Raw genomic sequence first — 27,969 nt, 5'->3', positions numbered from 1 at the left:
ATTCGATTTAATGACGGAAATCAGCCACACAGGGCAATAAGTCGCAGTTTCTAAAAATGCTAGGAACGTGTAGATGGAGTTCCCGCGGCAAAATGACAAGTTCAGAATCCTCTTCAGTGCACCTTTAATAATGTAGGGGAGGAATCGGACTGTGCAAACGCAACAAGAGCGCGGTGAAAAATGCAGGGGCAGCCAAACTGACCGCATGCCCTTGAAGGAGTTGGTGACCAGCTGGACCTCAGGGCCCCCGTAGATGGTGAGCACTGTGGGGTAGCGACGCTGTGGCTCCAGACGTGCTGGCCGGAACACCAGGCCAAACACCATGTGGCCCGATGAGATCACATGACTGAATAGCTCAGGCTCCTGGTAGCCGCCCCCACCATCCAGCAGATGCGCCACAAGAGGCCCTGTCACGCACAGAAACAAACCCCCCTTTTTGTATGCCCCTAAAAGACCCGTGAGCAACGGAAGCCATGCTTCAATTTTAAATTTAATACAGTGCAGGCCAGCATAAATGAGAGCCCCAGTAACCTCTCCGCGATTCAGAGGTGAAAGATCTAGCACGACCCTGCTATGAGCAGCAATAGCTTTCCTTCATTCACCACCACACACTAAGCGGTGGTACCCAAGCAGGAGAAATTACATGGGCTAAATCGCTGCAATGCACTGGTACATGAGCCTGCACCAATGCTCCACTTTCCCATGACGTTATTTCAGTCATCTGTTTGCACTTGTACCACTGCGGTGCTTCCCCTCTAACACATGCCTGTCCTTAGGAACACACACAAAACAATTCGTACACCACTACTTCCTGCTAGCTTTGTCAGAGGAAACAAAGTTGCTTTCACTGCTCACCGCTTCATGGGCATGCTCAAAGAATTAAAAGAAAATACAAACTAACAAAAGCTACAAAGAACAGGTTCACATTTGGTGCTAAACTACAGGAGGCATTAACAAACGCTACCTTTTGCTTTACAAGAAAATCCATGACCATCTTTATCCCCCCCCCAAAAGAGTGCGACTGCTATTACTTTACTTTCAACAGCTAGGAATCTTCATCCTCTTCAAACATGAAGAACAGATGCATGACAATAAATATCTGAACCCTCTGCACAGATGGCCACGTGCAGGCATGTATCCAAAAATTTTTTTTTTGCAAGGGGCCCAGGGTATATTTGCTTAGTGGCAGGAGGCTTCTTTATCCTCCCCCCATTGGATAGCAATGTCATAGTATTTTAAGCTTCCTGCAAGGTAGTGGTGCAATGTACATGCAAGTTAACACAGTCATAGCCTATTACATAATCCTAATGACTGTTAAAGCTTCTGGCAGGTGCCTCATTATAATGATCACGGGTATGAAAGTACTTCAGCTTCGAATTTGAATGACACAACAGCCAGCTGAATAGTTCAGTCTGACACCCAGGAAACTAGCATTCAACAACAATTTGAACTGTAAGCAGTCACACAAGCATGGCTTCCAAGATTCATCTCGGCCACGTTGGAAGTGCTGTAGGCTGCGCCACTGCTACGCTGCTGCACTTGACCTTCACCAAGTAGAGCTTTCTCTCCCTTTTCCTCCACGAAAACTCGCCAAGTGCAACAACCGGAGGTGAGAAGTCTGCCCAGGCCACCTGCGTCACACAGGAGTTGGCAGCCATTTGTGCGCAAAAATCTAATATACGCAGGCTGCCTGAATTTTACAGTAGTTATGTCATGCAGGCATTTCAACGACCCTTGAACAGGTGAGTGTCGGCAGCCAACTGAGAGCTGCTCACAGGCTGCTCCAAAGGTCACTGAGCCAACAGATTAGCACGGAACTCTGCAGAGATTTCCAGTGCCTTTGAGTGGCAACAAACAGCACGCAATGCTGTATGTGGGGCACACAAGAGCTGCACACTGACAGATAAGATTAAAGCAGTATGATCACTGGAAAATAAATCAAACAAGAATTAACGTATGAGAGAAGCTAACAGCCACAGAAACCAAGGGACAGGGGGGATTTTTTTAATTTATTTATTTTTGTGCTGTTGTTTGATTTAGAATATTACTGAATATGTTATCGCTTAAAGCTAATTGATTAGAAAAGCAGAAGAAAAAACAACCACATGCCGCCGGTGGGATCCGAACCCACGACCTCCGAATTACGCATCCGGTGCTCTACCGCTGAGCTACGGCGACGGCTGTCAATTGTTCTGCTTTCGGGGGCATTTATGTTTACAAATAACCTAACCTTCAGAGTGTTCATCAGCGCCACCCACGTTCTTAAGCGGCGGACGTAGCACGTCCTGAGTTACCGCAGATGTGACGTAGAACGTCATCGAACGGCGAGGGTGGAAGCTGTGTGAAAACCCTCTTATGCTTCCTATGGCATCAAGGCTGCCAGAACCGAGGCCCTCGCTAAGCAATTAAGCAAACAAGGGAAGGGGAATGAGGAGCTCGTTATAAATATGAGAGAAGCTAGTCTGTCACACACATTTTTTTTCATGAAAACTTAGCTTCAAAAAAGCAAGGTGTATTGCAATCAGGTACAAAATCGAGGACACGCTAAGAACAACCCCAGCACCACTGCCACCTGAAGATAAGCATTTTTACGATGGCAGTTAACATTATGTATATGGATTTGACTGCTTTGCTGTGCTTCTCGCCACTTCCCTTTATACTGTCATTCATTGCCAACATCTTAGGACATCCTTGCTGCTGTCAAGAGCTCCGGAGAACTGCTACAGCATCTACAAATGCTTGTAGCAGAATGGCACAATTGTGCCGCAGTGCATAGACAGTAAAAGTGAGAACTGCCCAAGAGAAACAACGGCTAACAAAAAAGCAAAAATGAATCTCTCCAGGCTTCTGCAAACATGACAATTTGGCCGTGCATCAGAACTTGGTTTGGTTTGGTTTGGTTTGGTTTATGCTGCCAGTCATACAAAGATAGTCAATAACTGCTTGTTTAAAGGTGCAAGAATGCTACTAAGCTTGTCCAAAACAACAACATTGATTTTAAAAGCAATTGCTTCGACATGTAAATATTTTGCTTTTCACCCTTTTGATATGAAACTTGCAGGCTGATCGTGTATGTGAAAAACCATTGGTGGCGATGGCGGCACCACAAGAATTGGAGCGATATAACAGAGACCTTCAATCACAACAGAGTTCACCACGTAGCAGTGACAAGACTCCTTTTTGATCAGCTGAGGTTAAAAATTTCAAAGGTCCTCAACTCAACTGCCATTCTAATTCTAAGCTTCCTGCGTGACACGGGTATCAGTAGCTTCTTTACATTTTTGGATCTGCACTAGTGACCGCATAAGCTGCAATGCTCAACTCAGAGCAAAAACAGTTCGTGTCAACCCCTGCACCTATTCATGCAAAGATATGCATTTTAAAAATTCTGTTTACTTCTTTTTCTGGAATGATTTCGCAATTACGTCCACAGGATCAGCAATTTTCACTCGTGCGGTTGCCACCAACTGAGGCAAGCAGCATGCACAAAAGTGCATCTCTTACGCACACGTGAGAGGGTACTTTCCATGAATGGCAGTGAAAAAGAAACCTATGCGGGCCTCTTATGCACAGCAACTTCATGCTTCTGCATTCTAAAGCTCAAGCAGCTTTTCAATGAGATGGGTCATGGATTCTTTACAGAAGAAGACACGGCATGTGCTTTCTCTATACCCTTGGATACGGTAGTGTCTAAAGGCATAGTACTCAGTGGCAAGGCAATGAAGCTCCACTACCAGAAGACAACTTCAGCTCGCAAGTTGCTGTTACTCGAACCATATGAAATGCCTGCACGTGTGCTTTACCATGGACCATGCCGTAAACAAATTATTAGCGCATAATAAGCATGTATAAATGAAAATGGTGCAAGAAAAATACACTAGGCAGAATCTGCATATGGCAGAACATTCATGTATTTATGGTATAAAGTACTCACTTCATCTACACAAAAGCTGGTGTCATCCACAACTTTCAAACATTATCTCTGATTTAAGCACAATCTTTTATGTATGCCCTCAAACAATGATTCTGGCTTTTCACCACTGATCACATTGACTAAACACACATTCTGCTATAAAGGAAATTGCTAAGCACCTTCTGGACCGCAATACTTTTCTGTCTGTTTCTGAATGCCCCATGTGAAAATATTTAATTCAGCACTCAACTTTAGACGCCTTTATTTGACACTATATACGTCAAATTATATTTTAGTTAAGTACCTATGCACTACTGCCACACCCTTGACCCCAACTAGTTCCATGTCACGCGCACTATTGCATGTACAATGAAATGGCACCAATTCAGAATGGTGCCCAGAAGACCCACCTCAACCTTAATGCTACACTAACTGAGGAAACAACAAGAGTCAGTATTCGACAATATGCCATGGTCAAGGTGCATAGCAATAGTGTAGATCTTTGTGGCCACAGTGGCATGCATTGCTTGGGGGCATCAGCAAAGTGCAGCAGGTGCAATGCTCACGTGACGGCTCCAGCAGGGTGGCCACCAGCCGTGGCGATGGGGGACAGGACGGCTCCTCAGGGTGACTCAGCCAGTACACAGCACTCGAGGGTGGTTCACCCAGGCTGCTCTTGACTGACACAAACATGCCGCACTCCTGCACGGGGCAGCGATGGGCTCAGGATTGAGGAGTAACAAACACAGAAGAATCAGCTACTGAGAGCGAGCATCTAAGCCAACAGCCCAAACTGGCTCAGGGTCACTGCTGCAGAAGTTGGCGAAATAGCGTTCCTCCAGAAAGCACACAAACAAGTCGCTCGCCGTCGCTGCACAAATCTTCAAGTGGCGGGGCGGTGTGTGCCTCACTTTTACCCAATTTTCTGGCTCATAAAAGAGTTGTTTCCGGTAAAAATGACATCATTGTTATCAGGTGACCTAAACCAATCAGTCTAGACTGACTTCGTATCCCATTTAGTCACCCTTTAAGTTGCATGCAGCACCTGATAAGAAAAGAAATTCTCTGCACATTGTATGAAAGGAGAGAAATGTCATGATGATGATGACTTTCAAACAGTACCAGTTGACTTCCTGTCACACACCAATGCAACAGCTTCTTTCATTTATCTTGGCTTGAATTTCACTTATCTGAAACTTTTAAAAGTGCGATGCAATTGCAGTGCAATTAAGATCTTTTATTAATTCAAAACCCAGCAAATATTACTGCCGTCTTTTGGGGGAAGAAAAAATGGAAATGCAAACAAAAATAAGAAGCCTGCACCAAGATGCCAGTGACATCAGCACATACCTGATCCATGAAGACGGTGTGAGAGTACCCTGGTTCTGTCAACCTCGATACAGGCAGCTGTCCGTCCAGGCCCACAACATACCTGCAGCGCCACACTGCATGTCAACGAACAGCTGCACCTAATGTCATTACGCAAGCAGAAATTCTGCTCCTGTACAGTAGCACCCCCATAAGCTGAGCACCTTATGTAGGCAAAAGTATGTGCTGTTTGTTAGTGCTCCCCAAATGGGAGCGCGTGCTATGTGGGGGCTCACATGTCAGTGCAACTGAGGCAAGCAGGTAGCAGGCACAGCTTCCCAGGCACTGAGTGCGTCTTCTCTATGGACAACCGACACTGGAAGCACAGGAAAGCTGCTCAACTTTTCCTCATAAACTTGACAGCCATGATACACTGAAGTGCTGAAAACAGTGACCACAATGCCCAGCCAACGTTCCACTGCATGAGCATAGTTGTTTGCAGCACAGTTAACTTCTGTACAAGAAGATAACCTACCTACCGTAGAGGCTCTCAGCCCTCCTAGCTCTGAGCCTATTACAACTGCATCGCACTAAACTGACTTGGTTCTCTGGCACTGTTTCTGTGCACCATGTACCCCTTCATTACCCTAACGAACCATCTGTTTATTTAGCACGTGTTCCCCCAAGTATTGCTCTTCATTTCAGCTCAGACACAATTAACGTGCACTTATCCCCTAATCTGTCCTTTTCCTCCATAATGTTACACCTGAGGCTATTCTTTCCACTTCCGGCTTTGCTATCTTCAGCCTGCACGCATATTTCTGGCCCACATATGACGAATTCCAACACAGCCACAACACAGAGGAGAGAGGATGACAAAGGCAGAGCGTACAGGTGCCTCTCCAGGGGGGTGTCCTTGAGGCCCACAAAGTAGACCAGCCGCCGGTTCTCGTCCACCCACACCTGCACAACAGACACATCTCTGTGTAACTAACCCCACAGACGTTCATGCAACTGGGGAATGAAACCGAGCCTGCTGAAGGCCCCACTCAGAGTTGTGGCATTTCTGACACTGCATCTGAGATGCCACCAATACAGCTGTTAAACCTACTAGTTGCTAGAAAAGTTGTCAGCTTAAAAGGGGTACAAGAGACACTGGAGCCACGAAATTATGAAAAAATCAATTTTCCGGAAATAGCATTTATAAAATCTGCAGCTCGTACTCTACAATGTACTTATAACGATATTATGAAAACCAGAAAATACAATCGTTATATAACCGATTATTGTCATATCTGGACTGGCACAAAAAAAAAAGCAAAAAAGAAATGCACCCATGTATTCCCCCATGCATGTAGTTATCGCCATCGGCGCTCCTGTCAAGGGCGCACAATGGTGCCTTGATGCGCACCCCCCCCCCCCCCCCCCCCCCTCCTTATTTGGCCAGTAGAATTGTTTTATACAACATTTATTTGGGCTACTTGCCTGAATCGATAAAAAAATAAGTTGGATATTTTCAATGTCTGCAGCAACGATGAAACAAAACAAGCGGTTGTCTTAGCGACCGCACCAGTGATGCCACCTTTTTTGTCGGCCGTGGAGGTTTGAACTCTCTTCTTCGACTGCTTTATCAATGCTCACGAGAACTTAGTTTGGCCAAAACTGCACTAAATTTCAAGTCTTTTGTGAAAAAGTGTCTTCAAACCACCTGCAACCCCCCTCTCCACCCCCTCCCCTTTGCAGAATCTCCATGTAGCATACAACAATTCTGCCCTCCAAATGCCACTTCTGTGCGAAATCTGAGCTCGAACCATTCACCAGTTTAGCTAGCTGACAGAAACATGCTGAGGTGCGCGCTGCGGAACATTGGAGGACACGCCATATAGGAGACAGAGCAATAAATTTTTTGCAACATTCTGCTAGATGATTAAAGCATGCAATGTAGAAGCGGACTTTTCAATTTATGGTTACAAATTCCTCTATACACTCAAATTTAGATTGCTCCTTATCCAGTCCTATTGACACTGAACTTCAACGTGCTGTAAATAACTAATATTGGCTTAATCTGAAAAATACTTCCAACAACGCATTTACCTTGTACATTGCACTACCTAGCAACATGTTAACCATGAATAGTTTTCTGCTCACTGTTTTCTTCTCTTTGCAAGCAAAGGAATGTAAATGTCTATTATCTTTAGAAATAATTGACATGGAGAAAAAGTGATTATACACTTAGAATCGACTCAAGAAACTGATTTTGACTGTGCTGTTTCATTACACTTGAACCAAAAGTAACAAATACAGCTCTAAGACCCCCACCTCCCTCTTAAAGAAGGGCTGTGCCATGCCAAAGCAGTAGTGGTTGAACTGAGCTTGATCCCACGTTCTATGTGCCACAAGCTAGGTCAAAGCATAGGCATTGCTGGAACTTGCCTAGCTGCATCAAAAGATAATCTCCCCGGCTAAAAATTGCAGCCAAACCACAATGACAAAACTGCAAGGCTCTCAACCTTGCAAGACAACCCTCTAAGCCTCAACTGCACATGTAAAACTCAAGGAACCAACATCTTGATGGCACCACTTGTAATACCACTGAGAAAACACTCTTCTGCAACGAAATCAGACCCACCTAGGAACAACAGCAAGGCTGCTGATGCTATGACTCGCATCACAGCCAGCCTTAGGACAAACTACTAAGAGAACTGTCAAGTGCAATAACTGTTGTACATCCAAACTCCCATACTGCAATACGTTTACAAAGCAAGGAAAGTGACAGAACGCTGCCTGCAAGCCGGCAAGATATCAGTGGTGCCAAAAGTACTCACATCCTTCTCCGACACTTCCCACTCCCCGGAGGTCAGCTGTGTCTTCGACACCAGGCGGTCTGAGCCTGCACGGGAGAGGCATCGCAGCACGTCAGCACCATGAGCCAAGCAAGGTATTGGCAGCAAAAGCTCCAAAAAGCCCGCCAATTCTCCTCCAGCCTTCCGCCTGTCGTCTTTTCAATTCCAGTAAGAGCACTCAAAAGAAGCTCTTTCATCACCCATCCCCATTTTCACTAGTGGTGCACACACAAAATGCTTGCCACCGCGGTGGCTCAGTGGTTATGGTGCTCGGCTGCTGAACCGAAAGACGCGGGTTCAATCCCGGCTGCGGCGGTCGAATTCCGATGAAGGCGAAATTCTAGAGGCCCATGCACTGTGTGATGTCAGTGCATGTTAAAGAACCCCAGGCCGTCGAAATTTCTCGAACCCTTCACTACCGGCGTCTCTCATAGTATGAGTCACTTTGGGACGTTAAACTCCATAAACCAAACTAAACAAAATGCTTGCTAGCTGGCAGTGACAATAACTTCATGGCACAGTGAATATAGATCTTTTATCTTCTGCCAGAGAAATTCACCGCATAGGCAAAAAAATGCTCCTGTGAATGTCAGATGCCAAGCTACCAACTGATGTGCAACCTAAAGTATTCCGTCTACTCTCACCAAATGGTGAAACGGCCATCTATTAGCCACAGATGAACCAATGCCTGGGAGGAGGATGAAGATGTGCAAGGAACAAACCATTCGTAAGAACAAAGAAAGTCACTTCCTCTCTAGAGACATAGGCCAAAAGTAGAGAGTAACATGAAGGGAACAGGAACCATACAGCTGAGTGGCGATGATGGAAGAGCTGGGCAGATCAAGCCTTGTTACATCAGCTGTGGCAACCTTCAAAACGCAGTGCCTCGCTCCCTCACCGTGTCCCGAGGGCAGTGGCAGGGCAGTGCAGGGTGCCTGGCCGTCTGTGCGCAGTCGCAGCAGGTAGAGATGGCGGAAGCCCGACTCCTCGCTCGCCCACAGCAGGCACAACTCCTGGGGAGAGACTGGCCGCAGGAACAGCAGCACATCGTGTACCTGTGGGGAGGGTAGGAGAGGAACTCGGATGAACTCATTTAACCCTTTGAAGGTTTTTGCCGTATATGTACGGCGGCTGTTTTCTGTCCCGCAAGGTCTTTGCCGTACGGGTACGGTTTCAATCTTCCGTTTGAAATTTTGCGCCAAAAGAACAATGCGTGCTCACTGGGGGGTGCTGCCACCTCTTAGGACCTACAAGAAGTGTTTGAATTTTGTGCTGCCTTCTTACGGAAATAAGCAGAACTTATGTCTAGCTTTAGCGCGGCGGCACAGACTGTGGCAACACCCCTTTTGTAGTTTTGGTTTCGCCGCGTGATTGAGTTTGAGTTTTCTTTTTGTCAGCACTATCTTGCAGGGGCTGCCGAAGTTGATTTCTATCTTTATTGGCGCTGCTCTTAGCTTGCTTATCACCGTTGCTCGCGAGGTATTCTCGCCCTCTGTGGCAACGCGCCTACGCGGTTTCGATTCCGCCGCGGGATCGCAACAGAGTCGCGCGAAACGTGTTTTCTCTTTGTGGGCACTGTTCTGCAGAGGCGGCGAAAGTTGATTTCTATCTTTATTGGTGCTGCTCTTAGCTTGCTTATCACCGTTTCTATTCTATTCTATTGAACATTTTCCAGTTGTGAGTGATGCTGTCACCAAAGTACTGTTCCTAATTTTTGTTTTACTATTTATTCTCGATTATATACATTTTGTAGATTCAAGATCCGCAATAAAGTAATTTGACCACCTGGGAAAGTTTTCTTCAAAATAATTCGACCCTCAAAGGGTTAATTTCCCACTCCAGTCAACACCACTACAAAAGGAAAATGTCCTCTTTGGTTTCAAAGACTGCTGCCACTCATCTTCCTACCATTGTCTGTTCAATAGAATAACAAGAATGTCGGCTGGCAGTTGCAATACAGCTGAACCTCATTAAAATGAAGTCGAGGGTCCCCTCCGATTTCATTATAGCCATTGCTTTGCTATAGCAGCACGTGACTGTGGCTGCCACAGTTAGTGGACTTACCTGTCATTCTGTATAGCGAGAACAGTAAAGTTGTCGTTTAGTGTTCCGTCACAGTGCGTTGCGGGTGCCTGGACTTTCAGCACAAAGCATATACAGGGTGTTTCAGCTAAGACTCTGCATAATTTTTAAAAATAGCTTCTTTGAGTCAGAAAAGCGCTTTTTTCGGCACAGCATTGTCAGCGGTGTTGTACATCAGAATAGAGCCAAGATGTGCCAACTAGCGCGATGGATAACTAATACTGAATAGTTAAGTTTTTAACTATTAACGATAGGCACCCTACTTATTGAAAGGTGCTTGGTTTGGTTTATTGGTTTATCGGGATTTAACGTCCCAAAGCGACTCAGGCTATGAGGGACGCCGTAGTGAAGGACTTCGGAAATTTCGACCACCTGGGGTTCTTTAACGTGCACTGACATCGCATATTACACGGGCCTCTAGAATTTCACCTCCATCGAAATTCAGCCGGCGCAGCCGGGATCGAACCTACGTCTTTCAGGTCAGGTGTGTTGCCCACGTCAAGTAATATCCATATCAGTTTTTAGAATTTCGAAAGCGTGTTTACTAGAGGTGCTGGGGCCCAACGAATTTTGGCCACATCGCACTGAATTACAAGCGCTTTCGAGGAGCTTGCAGGCAAAGCAACCTATTCAGTGCACGCAACTCGTCAAAACAGCCAAAATTTGTTGGTTCACAGTGCCGAGGGTAACCGCGTTTCCGAAATTCTCAAAACTGATTGTGCATTATTTACGGTGGACTACACTCCTCTCAATAATTAAGGGGCCTAATAGTAATGGTTAAAAGTTAACTATTCAAGATTAGTTAACCAGCCAGCTAGTTAGCACGTCTTAGCTGTATCCCGATGGACTACACCGCTGACACTGCTGTGCTGAAAAAAAGCGCTCTTCTAACTCAAAAAGCCTATTTTTTCAAGACACCAAAATTCTGTCATAACATCAAGAGATAAGCAATAACAGATGCACCGTAACTATTCGAGTTTACTGTTTGAGATGAAAAAGTTTTGAACTAATCAGTGGAGTTCAAGCTAATGAGGGTTTTTATTTTTTTTATTTTATTTAAAATACCAACATTAACCGAAGGATAATTGAAGCGGTAAAAGAATACGTAATGTTTGCATGAGGCCGACATAAGAAAAGAAGAAAAAATGCATGTACTGGCACACAAAAAAAGAAGCAAACTTACAAACAGCAACAAAAATGGCAAGCACACAATCCGTTATACTACATCCAACCAACAACAGAGCCTGAAACAACACTTCAGTTCGGCACTCAATAATTGTTTTGTGGCACTTGATTCCATTGGCTGATGGTGTACGGAATAAATGGGACATGAATGACATCTGTTCGACAATTAATTTATCTTATTTTCCATTGATGGTCATATCTCCTAGACGTGAACTGAGGAGGCAGAAAGTAATTTTACCCTGTCTACTCTAACTATGCTGAAATAAATTCTGAAGAGCATACCTAACTGCACGTTTTTCTGCGCCTGCTTAACAGTTAACATCCCGATACATTCTTAAAAAGAGGGAGGTTCTTTGTGGGTATGTGGGTATTTGTGGGTTATTTGTGGGTGTGGGTATTCGAGTGAAATTTGAGAGCACTGCATGAACCCTATAATTTAGAAATAATTTTTTAAAAAATCACTGTTCGCCATAGCTCGCAACAGATTAGGGCAACACACCTCACCGGGCGTCCCTACCCAGAAGATGTCAGTGGACAGAGCCAGCCTTCAAGCTTGCCCTATCTGCCCACTGACATCATACAGTGAGGTGTGTTGCCCTAATTGCTTGCGAGCTATTAAGAGCAGCGATTTTTAAAAATTAATTCTAAATTATAGGGCCCATGCAGAGCTTTCAAATTTGACTCGAATACCCACAAAGACCACTTCTACACATCTGTTGCACTAGAATATACCCACTGAATTCATTTCAGGGTCCGTTTAAGCAAAGTAGCACTGGAAGTAAAGTTATAATAATTAAAAATAAATCGAGCAGCGAGGTTTTGTATTTGATAAAGCACGTCAGGAAAAATTAAATTATGAGGGTTCCAAACTCCACAGGCACACTGCGATGTGAATCGTACGTTAGTAAAGTAGTTCTCTCATTTTGGGAGGTGCTGACCTGAAATTACGGTTGATAAAATTCAACATTTTGCAAGCTCTTGCTAATATACTGCATTTACTCGCGTGATGAACAAACTTTTTCTCCAGAAAAGTTGATATCGACTTAGGGGCAGGGTTCATTACATGAGAAAAAAAAAAATTTGGGGCAGATTTTTTTTGCGTGAGTCTAAATTTCATATCATGCATCCACCCACTGGGTCTGTCCATCCACCATCAGCAAAAGCACGCATTCTTGCAGCTGGTGTTGGCTGCATCATGGCACGATCGGAGCATTTTGTGAGTTGACAGTACCACAGTGGCCAATTGCAGCAAGATAAAGCGAACATGCTAAACATCAGCCTTGAAGGTCAGGTGTGTGTATTTTATGCAAGGTTAAAAAAAACTTATGTAACGTGAATGTTTGAGCGCTAGCTGTGGTGTGAGGGGTAGGGCGTTTTCACTCCTGATCTCAAGCTTACGAAATCACTTGTGGGGTTTAAAAGCCTTGCTTCCTCCAAAGCATTTCAGTGTACCTAGAGATGCAGGGCATTGCAACAATGAGTACGAGCTCTGAAGCAGAAGTCCTTTTTATTTTTAGCTTTGGAGAACCTGATTGGTCGTCGAAAGGCGCCAAGGAACACAGCGTGTCTCGGCTTCCATCCTTACCTGCCTAACATGCACACAGAAAAGAGCAAGCAAATGCAGGCCTTGTCAAAAAATGGCCGAATTCAAAAATAATAATAACTAGCTGCATAGCAAAACAGTCTGCTGCAAGTGCATACAGTATGATCAGCCCCCAAGAGAAAGGTAAGTGTTGGAAACGCAGTGGTAAAGGCATGCGCAGATACAGTCAAGTCCACTTATAACAATACTGGTTATAACAATATATCGGATATAACAATGGTCGGTCATGGCACCATCAGCTTTGCCATGTGTTCTATGGTAAAATAAACTGCTTATAGCAATGCTGTCAAGGCACATTATTAGTTATAACAATTAAATCTGGTAATTGAGTGTCAACCATTACAGAAAAAGAAAAGAAATGCTACAACCACCCCAGCAAAACCATGCTTACAACACAAAAGCGTGCATGTGACCAATGGACTAAGCTGGCGCAGCAATGCCACGAAAGCAAAAGAGGCAGGCGTCATCACGTCAGGAGAGCTGCTGCATTGCTGCATTGGCTACGCATGCCATGCGTACCCCTAATCAGTCAGTACAGCGCACGTGCATGCAGCCAGCGCGGTTTTTCTCTTGTCAGCTGTCATCGCACCCTTGGTTCTGCATGCTTGTTGAATTTCCCATAAGAATAGCTTCCAAAAAGCCGGCTTGATTCCTGTGACGTGGAGGTGCAAAAAGCTCCCGGTGGCGCAGTGATGGCGGTGTTTTGGTCATCGGTGAATGGTGAACATTGTTCCGGTTCCCTGAAGTTCGATTAAACAAGCTTTTACAGGCATTAGAACAATCAAACCCCTCTGGGTATTTACTGTCAATAAATGCTCTGAAGTTTGTCATCCTTTCTTTTTTTAGGCACAACCCTGTTATAACAATTATTGGTTATAACAATGGTATTTCCATGGCACTTGAATATTGTTATAAGTGGGCTTGACTGTATAAGTGAAAGACCCTAGCAATGACTTAAAGAGCCCCAAGTGGCCCCCGGTAGAGAAGCGCAGGCACGGGCATCCAAAGAGTGAAACTCTCATTGGCACACTCTGTGGGCAGGCAGGCCAAGGGGGGAGTGACGCACGTTTATCCAGACGTGGGAGGTCTCCTGCCACAGCAGCAGGGACTGCGTCGCACCAGTGGGGTGCACTCCCCCTTCGGGTGGCTGGAAGCAGCCCAGTGGGAACAGCACCAGCTGCAGGCGCTGCTGTGCTCGGTCCAGCAGCTCCGCCCACACCCTGCACACCAGGGCGCAGCACACTCCAGTGCTCAGGTCTTATTTATTTATTTATTTCGGAATACTGTCAATCCCATCTTGGGATTTTTACAGGAGAGGGCAAAACATACAAATACAGGTCCAGTGCTATTTTTTTTTTAAGAGTAGAAAATAAAGGCAAAACATGCAATACAAATGGCAATAATAAATAAAGCAATTGTGTCATCAAACTGATGATGTCACTTGATTACAATAAATACACTGAGAAGAGTACTGTAATACAAGAATACGAGCAAGGTTATGATGAGAGGAATGAAAGTACAGAACTCTCAGCGAGGGTAATAAATTTGTCTATGGTGCGCTGGGCTGTGACTGATGGATGCAATTGATTCCAATCTCGAACAACTTGTGGAAAAAAAGAATGTTGGAAAGTATTACTGCGACAGAAATATTCTTCAAGGGTGAGTGCATGCTTGTGACGTGTTCCTCGTGTAGTGTTTATACGAACAAAGTCTGTGGGAGACATCTTTAATGCATTATTAAGAAGTAGATGCAAAAACTTTAAACGGTGCTTCAAGTGCTTGGCAATTCACCTCTTGACAAGCCCAATTTAAAGGTTCAATACTATTTATTTTTAACAAATGCTTCAAAATTTACTTCACCACAGTAAACTGACAGCGCAAAACATGCAGTTGGTAGGAAAAACGCTCGGTACGCAACGCAATGTTTCAAGAAGAACAAACTTACTTCGTCCTGTTTTCCTAAGCGGGTGCATACGTTGCGTATTTTTCTAAGCACGAGACATGCTTGCGATATCAAATTAGTCATTAGCCATGACATGGCACAAATGTATAAGTTATAGGGCAGAGTAAAACATCTGTGCACTGTCACACTGCAGTGAAAGAATTTAGAGAAACAAAACACAAGGTAATTGGTATACGAGAGAGTATTTACTGGCTAAGGTAACAACTGCAAAGCAAGGAAACTTGTCAGCCTCTTAAAGAAAAAGCCCATTCACTGTTAATCAAAGCAGGTACCAGCTATAGCTTACAGTCAACCACGTATTAAATGCTATCATCTATTCCAGATCTCTCTGTGGTTAGCCGGACAACGCAGAGAAAGTGCAGACACATCGGTGACACTCACCCTGAACCGTCGGGCATCCAGCCAGCTCTGAGCAGATACTCAGCGCTTGGTGACAGCGATGACAAGGGTTCAGCCAGGGACAGCAAACGCACCTGCTCAATCTGCATCAGTGAAAGAAGACGAGGGCACTCAAAGGGAGTGCAGCTGACCTCTCCACAGCATGCAAAAAGCCGGCCCCTTCATTTGGAGACTGACGCTACCCACCATCATTCATTTCTTCACTTATTTAACTCTGGTTTCTCCCCTTCACCCTTGAAGCCCCGTAATAAGCCACAGCATTTGGACAGTGGCTGCTAAAAAAAAACATTGACAATGCTCATATATTAATTTAAGCTCATGGCAAACAGAATCTGCACATACAGTGAAAGCTCGCTAATTCAAACGTAATTAATTTGAAAATCTGGATAATTCAAACTTATGCCATTGTCCGTCCACGCTCCAAAGGAGTCTGTAAAATATAGCCCGTCAATTCGAATGCAAATCAGTTCCGCTAGCGATAGTTCGAACTATGCACCACTGCACCTGTGTGACCTGGGCACACGACCGACCCAGCAGTGCGAAAAACGGAAAACTGGTTTCTGAGGAAGGGAAAGCGCACAGTTAATGGTCTCAATTCTTGGTGGACACCTCAACCATGCCCCGACTGAAGGAAGAAGGGAGTGAAAGAAGGAAGAGAGAAAGAGGTGTTGTAATAGAGGGCTCCGAAATGATTTCGACTACATGGGAATCTTTCATGTGCACCGACATCGCACAGCATACGGGCACCTTTTGCATTTGACCTCCATCAAAACACAGCCGCCACTGCTGGTACTGGACACGGGTTCTACGGCTCAGTAGTAGCAACCACTGGGCCCCCATGGTGGGTCACAAGGCTGCATCGCCTCTTCAGAGCAGATGTGGAGAGAGTAAAAAAGGCGTGTGAGGCCTAAGGAGACAGGTAGATTAGGTGGCAGCTCTCCCTGTTCAGCAGTGGCACAGTGGCAGCAACTATACTCAGGAGCAGATTTCTGCGGCATTAGAGCCAAAGCTAGAGGACCAGAGTACCAATCTCACTCTCAATTTCAAACCTTGAACAGAACTGCAATTTCTTCATTGAAGCAACTTAGTAACTTTTAACCTCTAAATTATTTCCAAAAGAGCCTCGCCGCGGTAGCTCAGTGGTTAGGGTGCTCAACTATTGAGCCCGAGAATGCGGGTTTGATCCCACTTAGCCGCCATGGTGGCACGCTCAGTGGTTATGGTGCTCAGCTGCTGACCAGAAAGATGCGGGTTCGATCCCAGCCGTGGCGGTCGAATTTCGATGGAGGCGAAATTCTAGAGGCCCGTGTGCTACGCGATGTCAGTGCATATTAAAGAACCCCAGGCGGTCAAAATTTCCGGAGACCTTCACTACAGCAGCCCTCATAGCCTGAGTCGCTTTGGGAAGTTAAACCCAATTAACCAAACCAAACTTGCATCGAACGCGAGGCACCCATATGCGATGTCAGTGCACATTAAAGAACCACAGGTAGTAATAATTCCGGAGACCTCCACTACGGCGTCTCTAGAGCACATGTCTATTCAGGACGTTAAACCCATACACCACATACCAAAGCTTTTTATAAAAGACATGTTTAAGATTTCCTTTTATTGCCCCATGTATTAACTCAAATCATTCTATTTCCATTCATGTATTGCATGCATGCAAGGGCAGATTTAAGAAGAGGGCAGAGGTTGGGGGGAGGACGTGGCATAGGCTGCCCCCCCTCCAGAGAGGAACTTTACATAGAAAAGCCATGCTAAACCCCACTTTTTCAAAGAATAAAGTCCAAGAAACAGTGGTTCAAATGGGACTTCCCCACACCTACAAATCTGCTCTGCATCATGCATGCATGCATTGGCTACTTGCACTCTTAGAAAATGTTACTTTTAGTATTATTGGTAGAAACGAAAGTTTAAGCCTTGCCCATTAGGGCGTATCCACTTAGTTCCTGAACATGAGCCCAGGGCACAGAAGTGCCAATACACTGCTCACCTGGCCTGTGTGGGAGAGGGAGAACTGTGCGAGGGCGAGGGAGGAGCGGGCATTTGGGGAGCCCGCGCGAGGAAAGCGGTGCTCCTCTGTGCCGGCCATGCCATCCTCCCCAAAGGAGGGCAGCTGCAGCACTTCCACGTCACTCTCGTCCACCACCTCATAGAGGAGGCGGTACGTGCCATCAGCATCTGCAGGGTGTGTGTGCATACACCACAGGAGTGGTCACCAAAAAGAAAAAGAACACAACCTTTGTTTACACAAGCCCAACAACGGCACATCACGTCACTTGTTAGGTCGCCCCAACTCAACAGCTGTGCATTCACATAGGCTTGCTCTTGAAAAGTCAAACCCAGCACAACCTGCAGCGACGCCTAGCATCTAGCAGGGCAGCAAAATCAAGTTAACTCAGCATCCAAGGTATGCAGTTTAATCGCAGTGAAATAATGCACACCTAAAATAACTGAAGTGGATCGGCATCATCATTAAAGGTGCACTGAAGAGGAATCTGAACTTGTCTTTTTGCCGCGGGAACTCGATCTACACGTTCCGAGCTTTCTTAGAAACTGCGATTTACTGCCCTGTGTGGGCGATTTCCCCAATTAAATTGAATTAACGTCCGGCTCCCGCCTTTTTTTTTTTTAATTCTGCCTCGTACGGTGGGCGGAGTCGACCAACGCGTGGAGCGCCTTTCACCCAGTCCCGTGGAGGCTTGCCGCTCTGCCATCGGCGGAGTAATATGTAGTAGTCCGTAGTAGCAAATAGTCCGCGCGTATTTTTATTTCTTCGGGCTTATTTTGTGGCTATATTATCTGCGAATGAAACTATTTATTCATGGAAACCTAAAAAACAAAATAAAGCAAAAGCAAAGCCTCCACGGGACTGGGTGAAAGGCGCTCCACGGGTTGGTCGACTCCGCCCACCGTACAAGGCAGAATTAAAAAAAAAAGGCGGGAACCGGACGTTAATTCATTTTAATTGGGGAAATCGGCCACACAGGGCAATAAGTCACTGTTTCTAAGAATGCTAGGAACGTGTGGATCGAGTTCCCGCGGCAAAAAGACATGTTCAGAATCCTCTTCAGTGCACCTTTAAGGGGCTGAAAACACCAGAGCACAAGAAGACGCTTGCCAAAAAGGTTTTGCTCACCAACAGTGGGACACCACCAGAAGCCGACATAGCGGTTGAACTCCTCCTGGGTGACGTAGGAAGGAACGCCCACGCTGATCGGACTGTCTGACAGGCTTGCACCTTCTGCTGATGAACCACATACAGGGCAAAACAGACAGTCAATACAGTGGTGTGCAGAGCAGTAGCTTGCAGTGAGCCACACAACAGACAAGGTGCCCTTGCGTATGATGCAGACATGCCTCCAAATAACAGCAGGCATGGCAAAGCTCTTTAATGCAGATAAACCTCATTCCAGAAAAACCCCAAAGCACAGGCACAGTGGTGAGCTGTTCCCACCTGAATAGAAAGACCCATGCCACCTGCGTGATACATTTACAGGCCCCAACTAACACAATATCAACATCATTATTCAGAGCTCTAGTAATAGCTTCATTCTAAATACACTCCTTGCCTACAGACGCAACAGCAACAAGTCATCAACACTCCCCAAGAGCTTGAAGATTATTATTATATGGCACTTAAAGGGTCCCTGAAAAGAGTGTTCGAGGTTGGCTACAAAATGCTTGCATTATGTAGAGTACAGGCCTTCGTGCCGCATACGAGACTTCAAAAGTGAGTAGTTAATTTACAACACATTTTTGAAAATTCCCGCTTTCGCACCTCGCGACGAGCAGCGGTGCCGAGCTTTCACATGAAACCTGGCATACGACGTCATGTCGGGCGAGTAACCTCAGCAGCCAGGGGTCACCACTGGTTTGCCATTGGTTTGCCATAGGTTTGCCGCAGACAAAGTAGACATTGTAACAGCAGAGATATGCACTGTCCGGTGGCTTGTGTATAATGAGGAGTCTTGCCAATCATCAAAACGCCACTTGTTGGCGGTTTTACGACAAAGAAGCCAGGGTTGCGGAGCATTTTGCCGCGAGGACGCTGACCTCGCTTTGAAATGCACCACCATTTCCTCCCACAGTTGCCGTCTCCCTGGGTTCTTTGATAAGTAAATAAAAGGAAGAAGAAAGCTGACTCCAAATATAAGACCCATTCCCCCTTTTGCCCCACCCCTCATTATCTAGTTCCCTACAGGATGGCAGGCATGACGGCGCATGCGCAGCTCAAAGGAATAAATGTGCAAATACAATCGCAAAGCTAGTAGAGCCAGGTAAAAGAGGTACCTAACGGGTGCAATAAAATGGCATCCTCACATGTGGCCCAGATGACTAGCAGCAAGCCCCGAACAGCAAACGGCTCGGTAATTTCGGATTCGGGCGCATGCACAACTGATTGTCGAGGTAAGCGACCACCAGCGCTAGCGAGCAGGGAAAATGGCGCACAATTCAAGCCCCCCGCCACTCACACCTTTGCAACCGCACATGGCGAGGCGGACGCACTGATCTTACCAAGCCTGCCTTGCGAGTAGTACCAGGGTACATGCTAGTGCTGTGGTGCGACAGATAGCACAAAATATGCAAGTAAAGCTTTTACAAAAATTTGGGTAAAATGTTGGGGGTGCGTAAATTATAAGCAAACGCAAGTTATGCGAGTAAATACCATAAATACATTTGAAAGTACTAGAGCGGGGGAGCTCCTACCACAGCACGAGTGGTAGAGCACCATATGCAACATTTAATGGAAATGGGATCAAATCCCACCAGCAACAAACGGTTGTTTTATTGTACTTTTTGAAAGAATATCTTCCATCTAAAATATCATAAACAATTGATTTCCCCTTCCAATTTGCATCTTTATTAATAAAAGCCTCTCCTCCTAGACTTTCCCTTGGAATGGCTGATGGCTTCCTCCATACATGGATCGTAACAATCCCCTCATCTCGCAAAGCTGGTCTGCTCATCCATCTATGTAGGGTTGCTTATGCCTGGTAGAAAAATGACATGCCCTAGAAGGCATGCAGAGTGCTCCAACACATAAGAATGAGTGGATGAGGAGGAAAAAGAGTGAGAAGGCACCACCCACCTGAACGAGTGTGTGTGAGCCGCACCTCAGCCCCCGACCCCAGGTGCGTGACCCAGAGGTCACCGGCAGCCACAAAGGCCACCAGGTCACCATTGCAAGGACACAGCTGTGCATTGAGGCGGGCACAGCTTAGGGAGGTGCGAAGTTCCACCGGGAAATGTGGGCCACCCTGAGCACAAACACGTCACAATCAAGTTCCAAGGGTGCTCGGCACACACTCACAATCAAACAGCAATGTCAAACAAAGGAAAACAAGGGGTAGTGCAGCTTTCCTTTTTTTTTAATGCAATCGCATTAAGGCTTCCGTTCTGCTGAAAATCTGGCGTCGTCGTCGGTGTTGTGAGTGAAAAATCTCCGGAGAAGTAACCGAGGTGGGCCACCTAGGTCATGTGACCTTGCAGTGTCATCACAACCTGCCCACCGGATCGTGAGAAAACTGACCACAGTGGCAGGTGGCAGTTGAATTGATGACTGGTCGAGAGGTTGCTCGGGAAGAGGAACCTGGGTCACACTAGCCCCAGCGGTGTCAGCACCTGCCATCGCAAGGCAGCGGTGCATCACTTAACTGCTGCACCACTGCACTAGGAGTGGCATGACAACTCCCAGGGATCTATGAATATAAAGTCGAGACTGTCGAGCAAAATGCTTAGGGGCTTGGCACTAAAAGAAGTACTCTCCGTTTCCCCATGCCCGCGGAGAGTACTTTATGAGGGCATATGCAAAGACGGTTAAAGGTGACCATAAACAATGCTGCAGCTTACAATAACGACCAAATGATTTTTAATCGAAATTTTCATGGAGAAGCAACAAAAAGAAGTCCGCCTGAAATAACTATTTGTTTGTTTCTTTAGGTTCTGTACTCCTCCGTCTGCCCTCTCCTACTGAACATTTCCATGCAGCCCATCTATTTCGCCAAAATTAGTTATGATGCACTATGTCATCAGAGTTTGGGTAGTCATAATTCCCTTGGATGACTCAAAAAATAGCAGCTTTCATAAATTAAAAAAAAAAACTCTTGCGAGCTCCATTACAAGAGACACCAATGCATTCAGCTAAGAGCAACAGCCGGCACCCCCAGTGGCCATCTTCTTTTAGCTATGCAATGATGCCACAGCTGACGATTTCGCCAGCAAGAGCTACACTGGAACCCAAGAAAGAATTCATTCACAAGTTCAATGAGAAGTACCCAAAACTCAGCTGAATCAAAAGAAGCAATAAGTGATCACACATTAGATACAACAAAGCAACTAAAATTTTACCACTATTATGTCTGATTACTAAATGACATAAAACATTTAATTTTGTTCCATATCTATCGAACCTTCATGGGATCAACAATCAAGGCCAGCAGAAGAGGAATGATACTATTTATTGATCAAACATCATACGACACTCCACTTCAAAATCAAGTTTTTATCCATGATCAACTTTTGAAAGCTATCAGATGATGGCAACACCATTACGCCCCACAATCTGCTGTCTGCAGTGTTCTAGCATTTATCAGTACACCAAAAAAATTAGCCTTACTGCTTTACTAGGATGATAGCTGACAGGCCTACGAATTTAGGACCAAATTATCATGCCACATTTTGAAACATGCAGTCCATTTTGTACCTGGCACAATTATACAGCACTGGAAGCAAAATGTGGCAGAGTACTAAGATGCTACAAGCACACCGCTACGTATTTACTGCAAGCTTGAAATATATGGACTTCAAAGACACAGTTGTATACAAGACAAAGTGCACTGGCAACTGTTTATTGTTACACAAAAACTAGCGTGAAGAAGAAAACTAAAATCTGAAATGCACAACTGCAAAAGTGGGGAAATGAACAAAAAACAATAGCACGAAAAAAGCTTTTCACTTACACATAAGCTGTCAAGAAACTTCACTTCAGATTCTCTGAGAGTGATGGAAGCGTGAATCATGTTCCAGCTACCTGCTTCTGCGATAAAATATGCCTAGACTATTTTATGCACTCATTATCTTTATGGCTAAAATGACAGCAGTTTCTTCAAAAACAAGAAACAAGAATGAAAACAAACTGTGTTCCAGACTTAACTTTCTTTCTTTGCTAGTTTCCGTGCATCAATAAGCAGTAGTGAGTGCACTTTGTCCTGTGTGCAAGTCTGTCTTTCTTGCCCAAGTGTTTCGAGCTTCCATAAAGAACGAATTTGCACCAGCTTGCCCAGCTTTCAATTTTAACATGGCTACAGTGGCTCTTTGGTCAGTTGCTCCACAGCCGCTTGGGACTGAGGGTTAATTGGATTGTTGATGATGATGATGACAGTGGCTCAGGAGTGAAGCAGAGTACGGAGTGGTTCCCACCAGGGGCACGTCGTCACAGAAGAAGAGTGAGCCACCAGCAGGGAAGACAAAGCGCCCGGCTTGGTGGTCGAAGGCGGTGATGCCCCACGCCATGAGGCGCCTCCGTTCCCATTGCAGCTGCTCCTCGCGGGATAGCCGCCCAGGTGGGTGGCATCGGTGGAACTTGGGGTCCAAAAGGGGGCGCCACTGGAGGACGGGAGGCACCACCGGTACTGGAGTTGCACCCGCTGTCCCTTCACTGCCACAGCTAGAGCCACCAACACTGCATGGTTAACCAGCAGTTCTATATGAGACATATAGAACTGCTGCGCCTCTACCAATAAAACTAACACTTTACAAAACATTAGTGCGGCCAAAGCTAGAATATGCTTGCGCAGTATGGGATCCCAGTCAAATCACATTAATCAGCACACTTGAATCCATTCAAAATCGCGCAGCACGTTTCATCTTATCTATTCCCGTCACGCCAGCATTACTTCCATGAAAAACACCCTTACCCTGCCAGACCTTTCCTCACGCCGTAAATGTTTTCGACTCTGTCTTTTCCATAGAATGTATCATCACAACCCGGTATTAAAGGATCATCTTTTTGCTCGCCCATCATACATATCGTCCCGTTCTGACCACATGTTTAAAATTGCTGTTCCATTTTCCAGAACAAAAATGTGTCATAATTCATTCATTACCAAAACGAGCGCAGACTAAAACAACCTTCCTCCCTCCATCGCTGCCATTTCTGACATCTGCAATTTCAAGACAACTGTATTTTCTGCCGTTTTGTAAATAATATTGTATAACATGCACTGTTCATTTTATGTATCTTACCACTCCTTTCTGTAATGCCTTCGGGACTGGAAAGTATCCGAAATAAATAAATAAATAGTAACAGCCAAACAGATGCATTTTGCCTGCAGAACAGTGTGCCATTTTTAGCTTGCGTGTTTTGGCCCACAGAACTCCTGGAACTACGTGACACCATTGTTATGAGCATGCCCCCCGCACATGGGTAACGTATGGATGAATGAAAACCACGGTTATCTGCCATCAGCCAAAAAGACTAACACCCAAGCCACTTGGCTAAGTTACATACTAGCAGTGGAATGGGGCTCTTGTGACCAACATCTTTGGTCATGTCATTCAGATGGGTCCAAGCGGGTTCATTAAAGAGGGGAAAGCGCCGCCTCCGTGGCTCAATAGTTTATGGTGCTCGGCTACCGACTCGAAAGACGTGGGTTCGATCCTGGCCGTGGCGGTCACATTTCGATGGAGATGAAATGTCAGAGGCTCGTGTACTGTGTGATGTCAGCACATGTTAAAGAACCTCAGGTGGTCAAAATTTTGGGAAGCACTCCACTGCGACATCTCTCATAGCCCGAGTCACTTTGGGACATTAAACCCCACAAACCAACCAGTTAAAGAGGGGAAAGGGCAGGGGCATAGTTCAATTATCGTTTTCACTTTTTCACTCTTGTAAAAGATAAGATGTTGAAGACTGGTGCACAGTCCCTTTAGTGTGTGATGCAAAGTGGTGGCAGTCTGGCATATTGTATAAGAAGTGGTCACATACAGCAACACAAAACATTGGAAAAACACTGCTCTGGCAGTGTGTGCCACTCAGGGGGTAGATGCCACAGTTTTGCTCAATGTGGTCAACAATGCGCTGCAACTTGTTACTTGTTAGCTTAAAGGTGCACTGAAGAGGAATCTGAACTCGTCTTTTTGCCGCGGGAACTCAATCTACACATTCTGAGCATTCTTAGAAACTGCAATTTATTGCCCTGTGTGGCTGATTTTCCTAATTAAATCGAATTAACTTCCGGCTCCCGCCTTTTTTTTTTTTTACTTCTCCCTCGTACGGTGGGCGGAGTCGACCAAAGCGTGGATTGCCTTGCAGCCAGTTCCCTGGAGGCTTTGCTTTCGCTTTATTTTGTTTTTTAGGTTTCCGTGAATAAATAGCTTCATTCGCAGATAATATAGCCGCAAAATAAGCCCGTACAAATAAAAATACGCGCGGACTATTTGCTTCAACGGACTACTACGTACTACTCCGCCGATGGCAGAGCGGCAAGCCGCCGCGGGACTGGCTGAAAGGCACTCCACGCGTTGGTCGACTCCGCCCACCGTACGAGGGAGAATTAAAAAAAAAAGGCGGGAGCCGGACGTTAATTCGATTTAATTAATAAAATCAGCCACACAGGGCAATAAATCGAAGTTTCTAAGAATGCTCGGAACGTGCAGATTGAGTTCCCGCGGCAAAAAGACGAGTTCAGATTCCTCTTCAGTGCACCTGTAAGCTTTAGTCTTACAGTAACACTGCAAGAATTTCCTCAAGAAGTGAATTTTAAATCTACTTTAAAACTTCTTCAAATGCCATTAACCAGTTAGCTTGGCCACGAAGTTTTCCACTCACTGAACCCTACCTCAAATAGTGACAGGAACAAATGGAGCTGCTATTAAAAGGTCAATCAGCTTTGTCACTGTGCACAATGAGGAGAAAGACTAATGGTTCGAATCAACACTAAAGCAAGGACATTTCTTGATCTGAGTGAATACAATGGCCATCAACTACAAGCACAAGAAACAAGTGTTTTTATTTCACTAAAGAATACTTCACAAAATGATACCAGGCCTTGTGACAAATACTTCACGGAAGGATACCAGGCCTTGTGACAAAGCGTTTTTTTTTATGTAATAATAAAGTAACCCCTACTATATCTTGGCCCATGGATGCACAATGCTTCAGTAATATGACTTGAAGAAACATGTTTGCCTGCCTTGCATCATTGGCCAAAAGAGTGATTTCCAACCACAGGAGTCCACAGGCAATATACGCCATGTTTTTCTTTCAACAAATGACCACAGGCAAGTTATCTCCATGAAATGTGATTTGTGCCAGCAGGTAACTGCTGTTAATAATGTTCTGCTGAACAAATGTCCATCATGCACTAAGCACTTGCTGCATGATACAAACTATGCCTGCCTTTCACAAAAAATTAAATGCAGCCTCCATGCAGACAGCTACAGCCACCTGTAACCCTATTCGCTCCAAAGCACTACTGGCTACCCATGGCTGAGCAGGCTTCTATCAGGTTTCAGGCTAATCGATACCTGTTGTGCCACTAAAGCAGAAAATGTGACATTCACTGCCTAATGCTGCAGGCTTTAATCTCATTCATGTGGTGCCATATGTACAAACTTACAGCCAATCAACCTAATGTAGAGAGAGAGAGAGAGCTCTTTAAAGAAAAGCAGAGACTTTAGCCAATGTGAATATTCGCTGACATGCTACCCTGCGTAGGGGAGGGAATAGGGGAGTAAAGATGGAAGACAGGTGGTGGAAAAGAGTGCGGTCATTAAGTGGGTTGCAACGCAATAGTTCACTGTATGATGGCTTCTTTGGATGAGACCTAAGTCAAGTTCTGTGCATGTACAGCTGGGTGATCAAGTGTTCGGAAATTTAGAGTTTGCCTAAAACACCAATAGCATCTAAAAAGGCAAATAAGAACATCATTGCATGTTGTTGCTTTCTGTAGCACCTTAAAGGACCTAATATTGAGTCCACTGTGAGTGGCACTTGGGTGACGGACTGCAAGCATTGTTCATATTTTGCTCGAAATTACTGCTGCCATTCAATTTGAGCTTTTGAAATTTCTTAGCTATCTTCCAAGTATAATCTCCATGGTGCATAACAGTATTAAATGTGAACATATGGCACCAGCTCTGAAAATAATGGCATTAGCAAACTAAAGACACCAAGAACTTGATGTCAAAGAAACTGGATATCATTACTGGTGCATGTGTGGCTGGGGTAAAACACGGCTGGACCCAAGTTCCATATAGAAGCCTGCTGCAAAACAGCTCCTGCTGTCAACGAGCGTGTCTCTCACCCGGTGGCCTGAATGCTGCCTGCCTGGGCCTGTGGTGGAGGCAGGTCGACATAGTGCAAACTGCTCTCGCGCCCCTCCGTCAGCGGGCTGAGGAAGTAGAGGCGGCCCTTGCCAAAAGTGACGCTGCTAGGCAGGCGTGAGGCGAGGCCATACAGGCGGCAGCGGGTCTGCCGCACGGCTTGCCGCAGCTGCTGCCAGCTGCGCTTGTGTACACTGCCTCCCACCGGGCCTGGCACCCCCGCCACTCCTGTGCAGAACTCGGGAGGTGAACCCGGCACCCCCTCAGCGACCAGGCCCTCCATGGGCCCTGGATCGCAAGGGGAAAAAGAAAATGGTGTAAGGTTGTGCAGTGGTCATTTCGCCAGTTTGGCAACAAGCACTTCCCAGGCCGCTGATCAGAAAAAGAATGTGAGAGAGAGAGAGAGAGAGAAAGGCAGGGATGTTAACCAGAAAGGATTCCGGTTGGCTACCCTGCACAGGGGAAGGGAATGAGGGGAATTAAAGAGGAAAGAGAGAAGTAAAGGGAAATAATCACAGTCTGTCAATCAAGGCAGTCTCTCTCAAAAAGCGAAAGAGTGCCTTGTAAGCCTTGATGGCAGTTGGCTGTTGTGGCCACGGACCGAGGATCTTGGCCTCTGTGAAGGGGCGAGGGTCCAGGCGGTCCAGAGCACATCGCAGCTTATGTCTTTCGGCTACAAAGGCAGGGCACTCACACAATATATGGGTGATTGTCTCATCACAGGCGCAGTTCACACAAGAAGGGCTGAGTTTGTATTATAGCTGGGCACTGCCCTTCAAGCCAACCTGTGGCTTCGGCAGGGCCGTATGTATATAAAGAATGTGTGACAAATAAAAGCTTATTATTATTATTATTTATATTATTATTATTAAGCAAAAGAAGCGGACATGAGAAGACCATGTGACATGAGAACAAGCAATCAGCAACTTCTAAAGGTGACTTACACCTGTGAGTCGCTAATGTTGCGAGACTGACTTTGCCCGATTCATCACAGTCCCTCCACACTTTCCTAGAGCTCAGTGATTGTAACCAACGGATCAAGATCGGCTGCCTGATGTCCACGACTCCGAGGTACGAATGTGCCCTTAAAGTGACAGAGGGGATACCAAGAGAAGGAAAGCATAGTTGTAGATGGCAGAGAATGAGGTATAATGATGAATTTACAAGTGTAAGGTGACCAGTACCAGACAGGGATAATTAAAGAACACATGGGGAGGGCTTCGTTCTGCAACAGACTAACATGGCTTAACCCATTAAGTTCGTGCTGATGGAACAAGTCATGTGGGGCAGAGGGGCAATTTAAAACAGAGAAGCACACTGGCCCACTAAGGAACTGATTGTA

The 27,969-nt window shown here is 45.6% G+C and overlaps 2 protein-coding genes across 9 annotated transcripts in view; one reads left to right on the top strand and one right to left on the bottom strand.

Annotated features, from left to right (window-relative positions):
* The window catches only part of YL-1 (Vacuolar protein sorting-associated protein YL-1), a 102,846-nt gene that overhangs the window by 46,083 nt on the left and 28,794 nt on the right, over positions 1-27,969 (top strand). The gene's annotated exons all lie outside the window — the stretch shown is intronic.
* Positions 1-27,969, bottom strand: part of LOC149339966 (dipeptidyl peptidase 9) — a 45,976-nt gene that overhangs the window by 16,533 nt on the left and 1,474 nt on the right. For 3 of the 8 annotated variants that reach the window (XM_089548693.1, XM_089548692.1, XM_089548686.1), the window contains exons 2-15: positions 26,609-26,915; positions 22,722-22,983; positions 20,392-20,560; positions 18,439-18,546; positions 17,293-17,480; positions 15,279-15,379; positions 14,001-14,154; positions 8,963-9,119; positions 8,047-8,111; positions 6,114-6,184; positions 5,264-5,345; positions 4,480-4,615; positions 1,467-1,631; positions 203-407 (exon numbers count right to left, since the gene is read on the bottom strand). In XM_089548693.1, the coding sequence (XP_089404819.1) occupies positions 203-407; positions 1,467-1,631; positions 4,480-4,615; positions 5,264-5,345; positions 6,114-6,184; positions 8,047-8,111; positions 8,963-9,119; positions 14,001-14,154; positions 15,279-15,379; positions 17,293-17,480; positions 18,439-18,546; positions 20,392-20,560; positions 22,722-22,983; positions 26,609-26,910 (2,165 nt within the window). In that variant the 5' untranslated portion in view covers positions 26,911-26,915. The remainder of the gene's footprint in view (positions 1-202; positions 408-1,466; positions 1,632-4,479; positions 4,616-5,263; positions 5,346-6,113; positions 6,185-8,046; positions 8,112-8,962; positions 9,120-14,000; positions 14,155-15,278; positions 15,380-17,292; positions 17,481-18,438; positions 18,547-20,391; positions 20,561-22,721; positions 22,984-26,608; positions 26,916-27,969) is intronic. The other 5 variants (XM_089548688.1, XM_089548687.1, XM_089548689.1 and 2 more) reach the window with 5 other exon arrangements.

The sequence above is a fragment of the Amblyomma mixtum genome, chromosome 6, assembly GCF_055824585.1.
Source record: "Amblyomma mixtum isolate Tamu chromosome 6, ASM5582458v1, whole genome shotgun sequence".
In the NCBI taxonomy this organism is placed as follows: domain Eukaryota; kingdom Metazoa; phylum Arthropoda; class Arachnida; order Ixodida; family Ixodidae; genus Amblyomma; species Amblyomma mixtum.
Note: the sequence above shows the minus strand (reverse complement) of the source record. Positions and strands in the feature narration are given on the sequence as shown.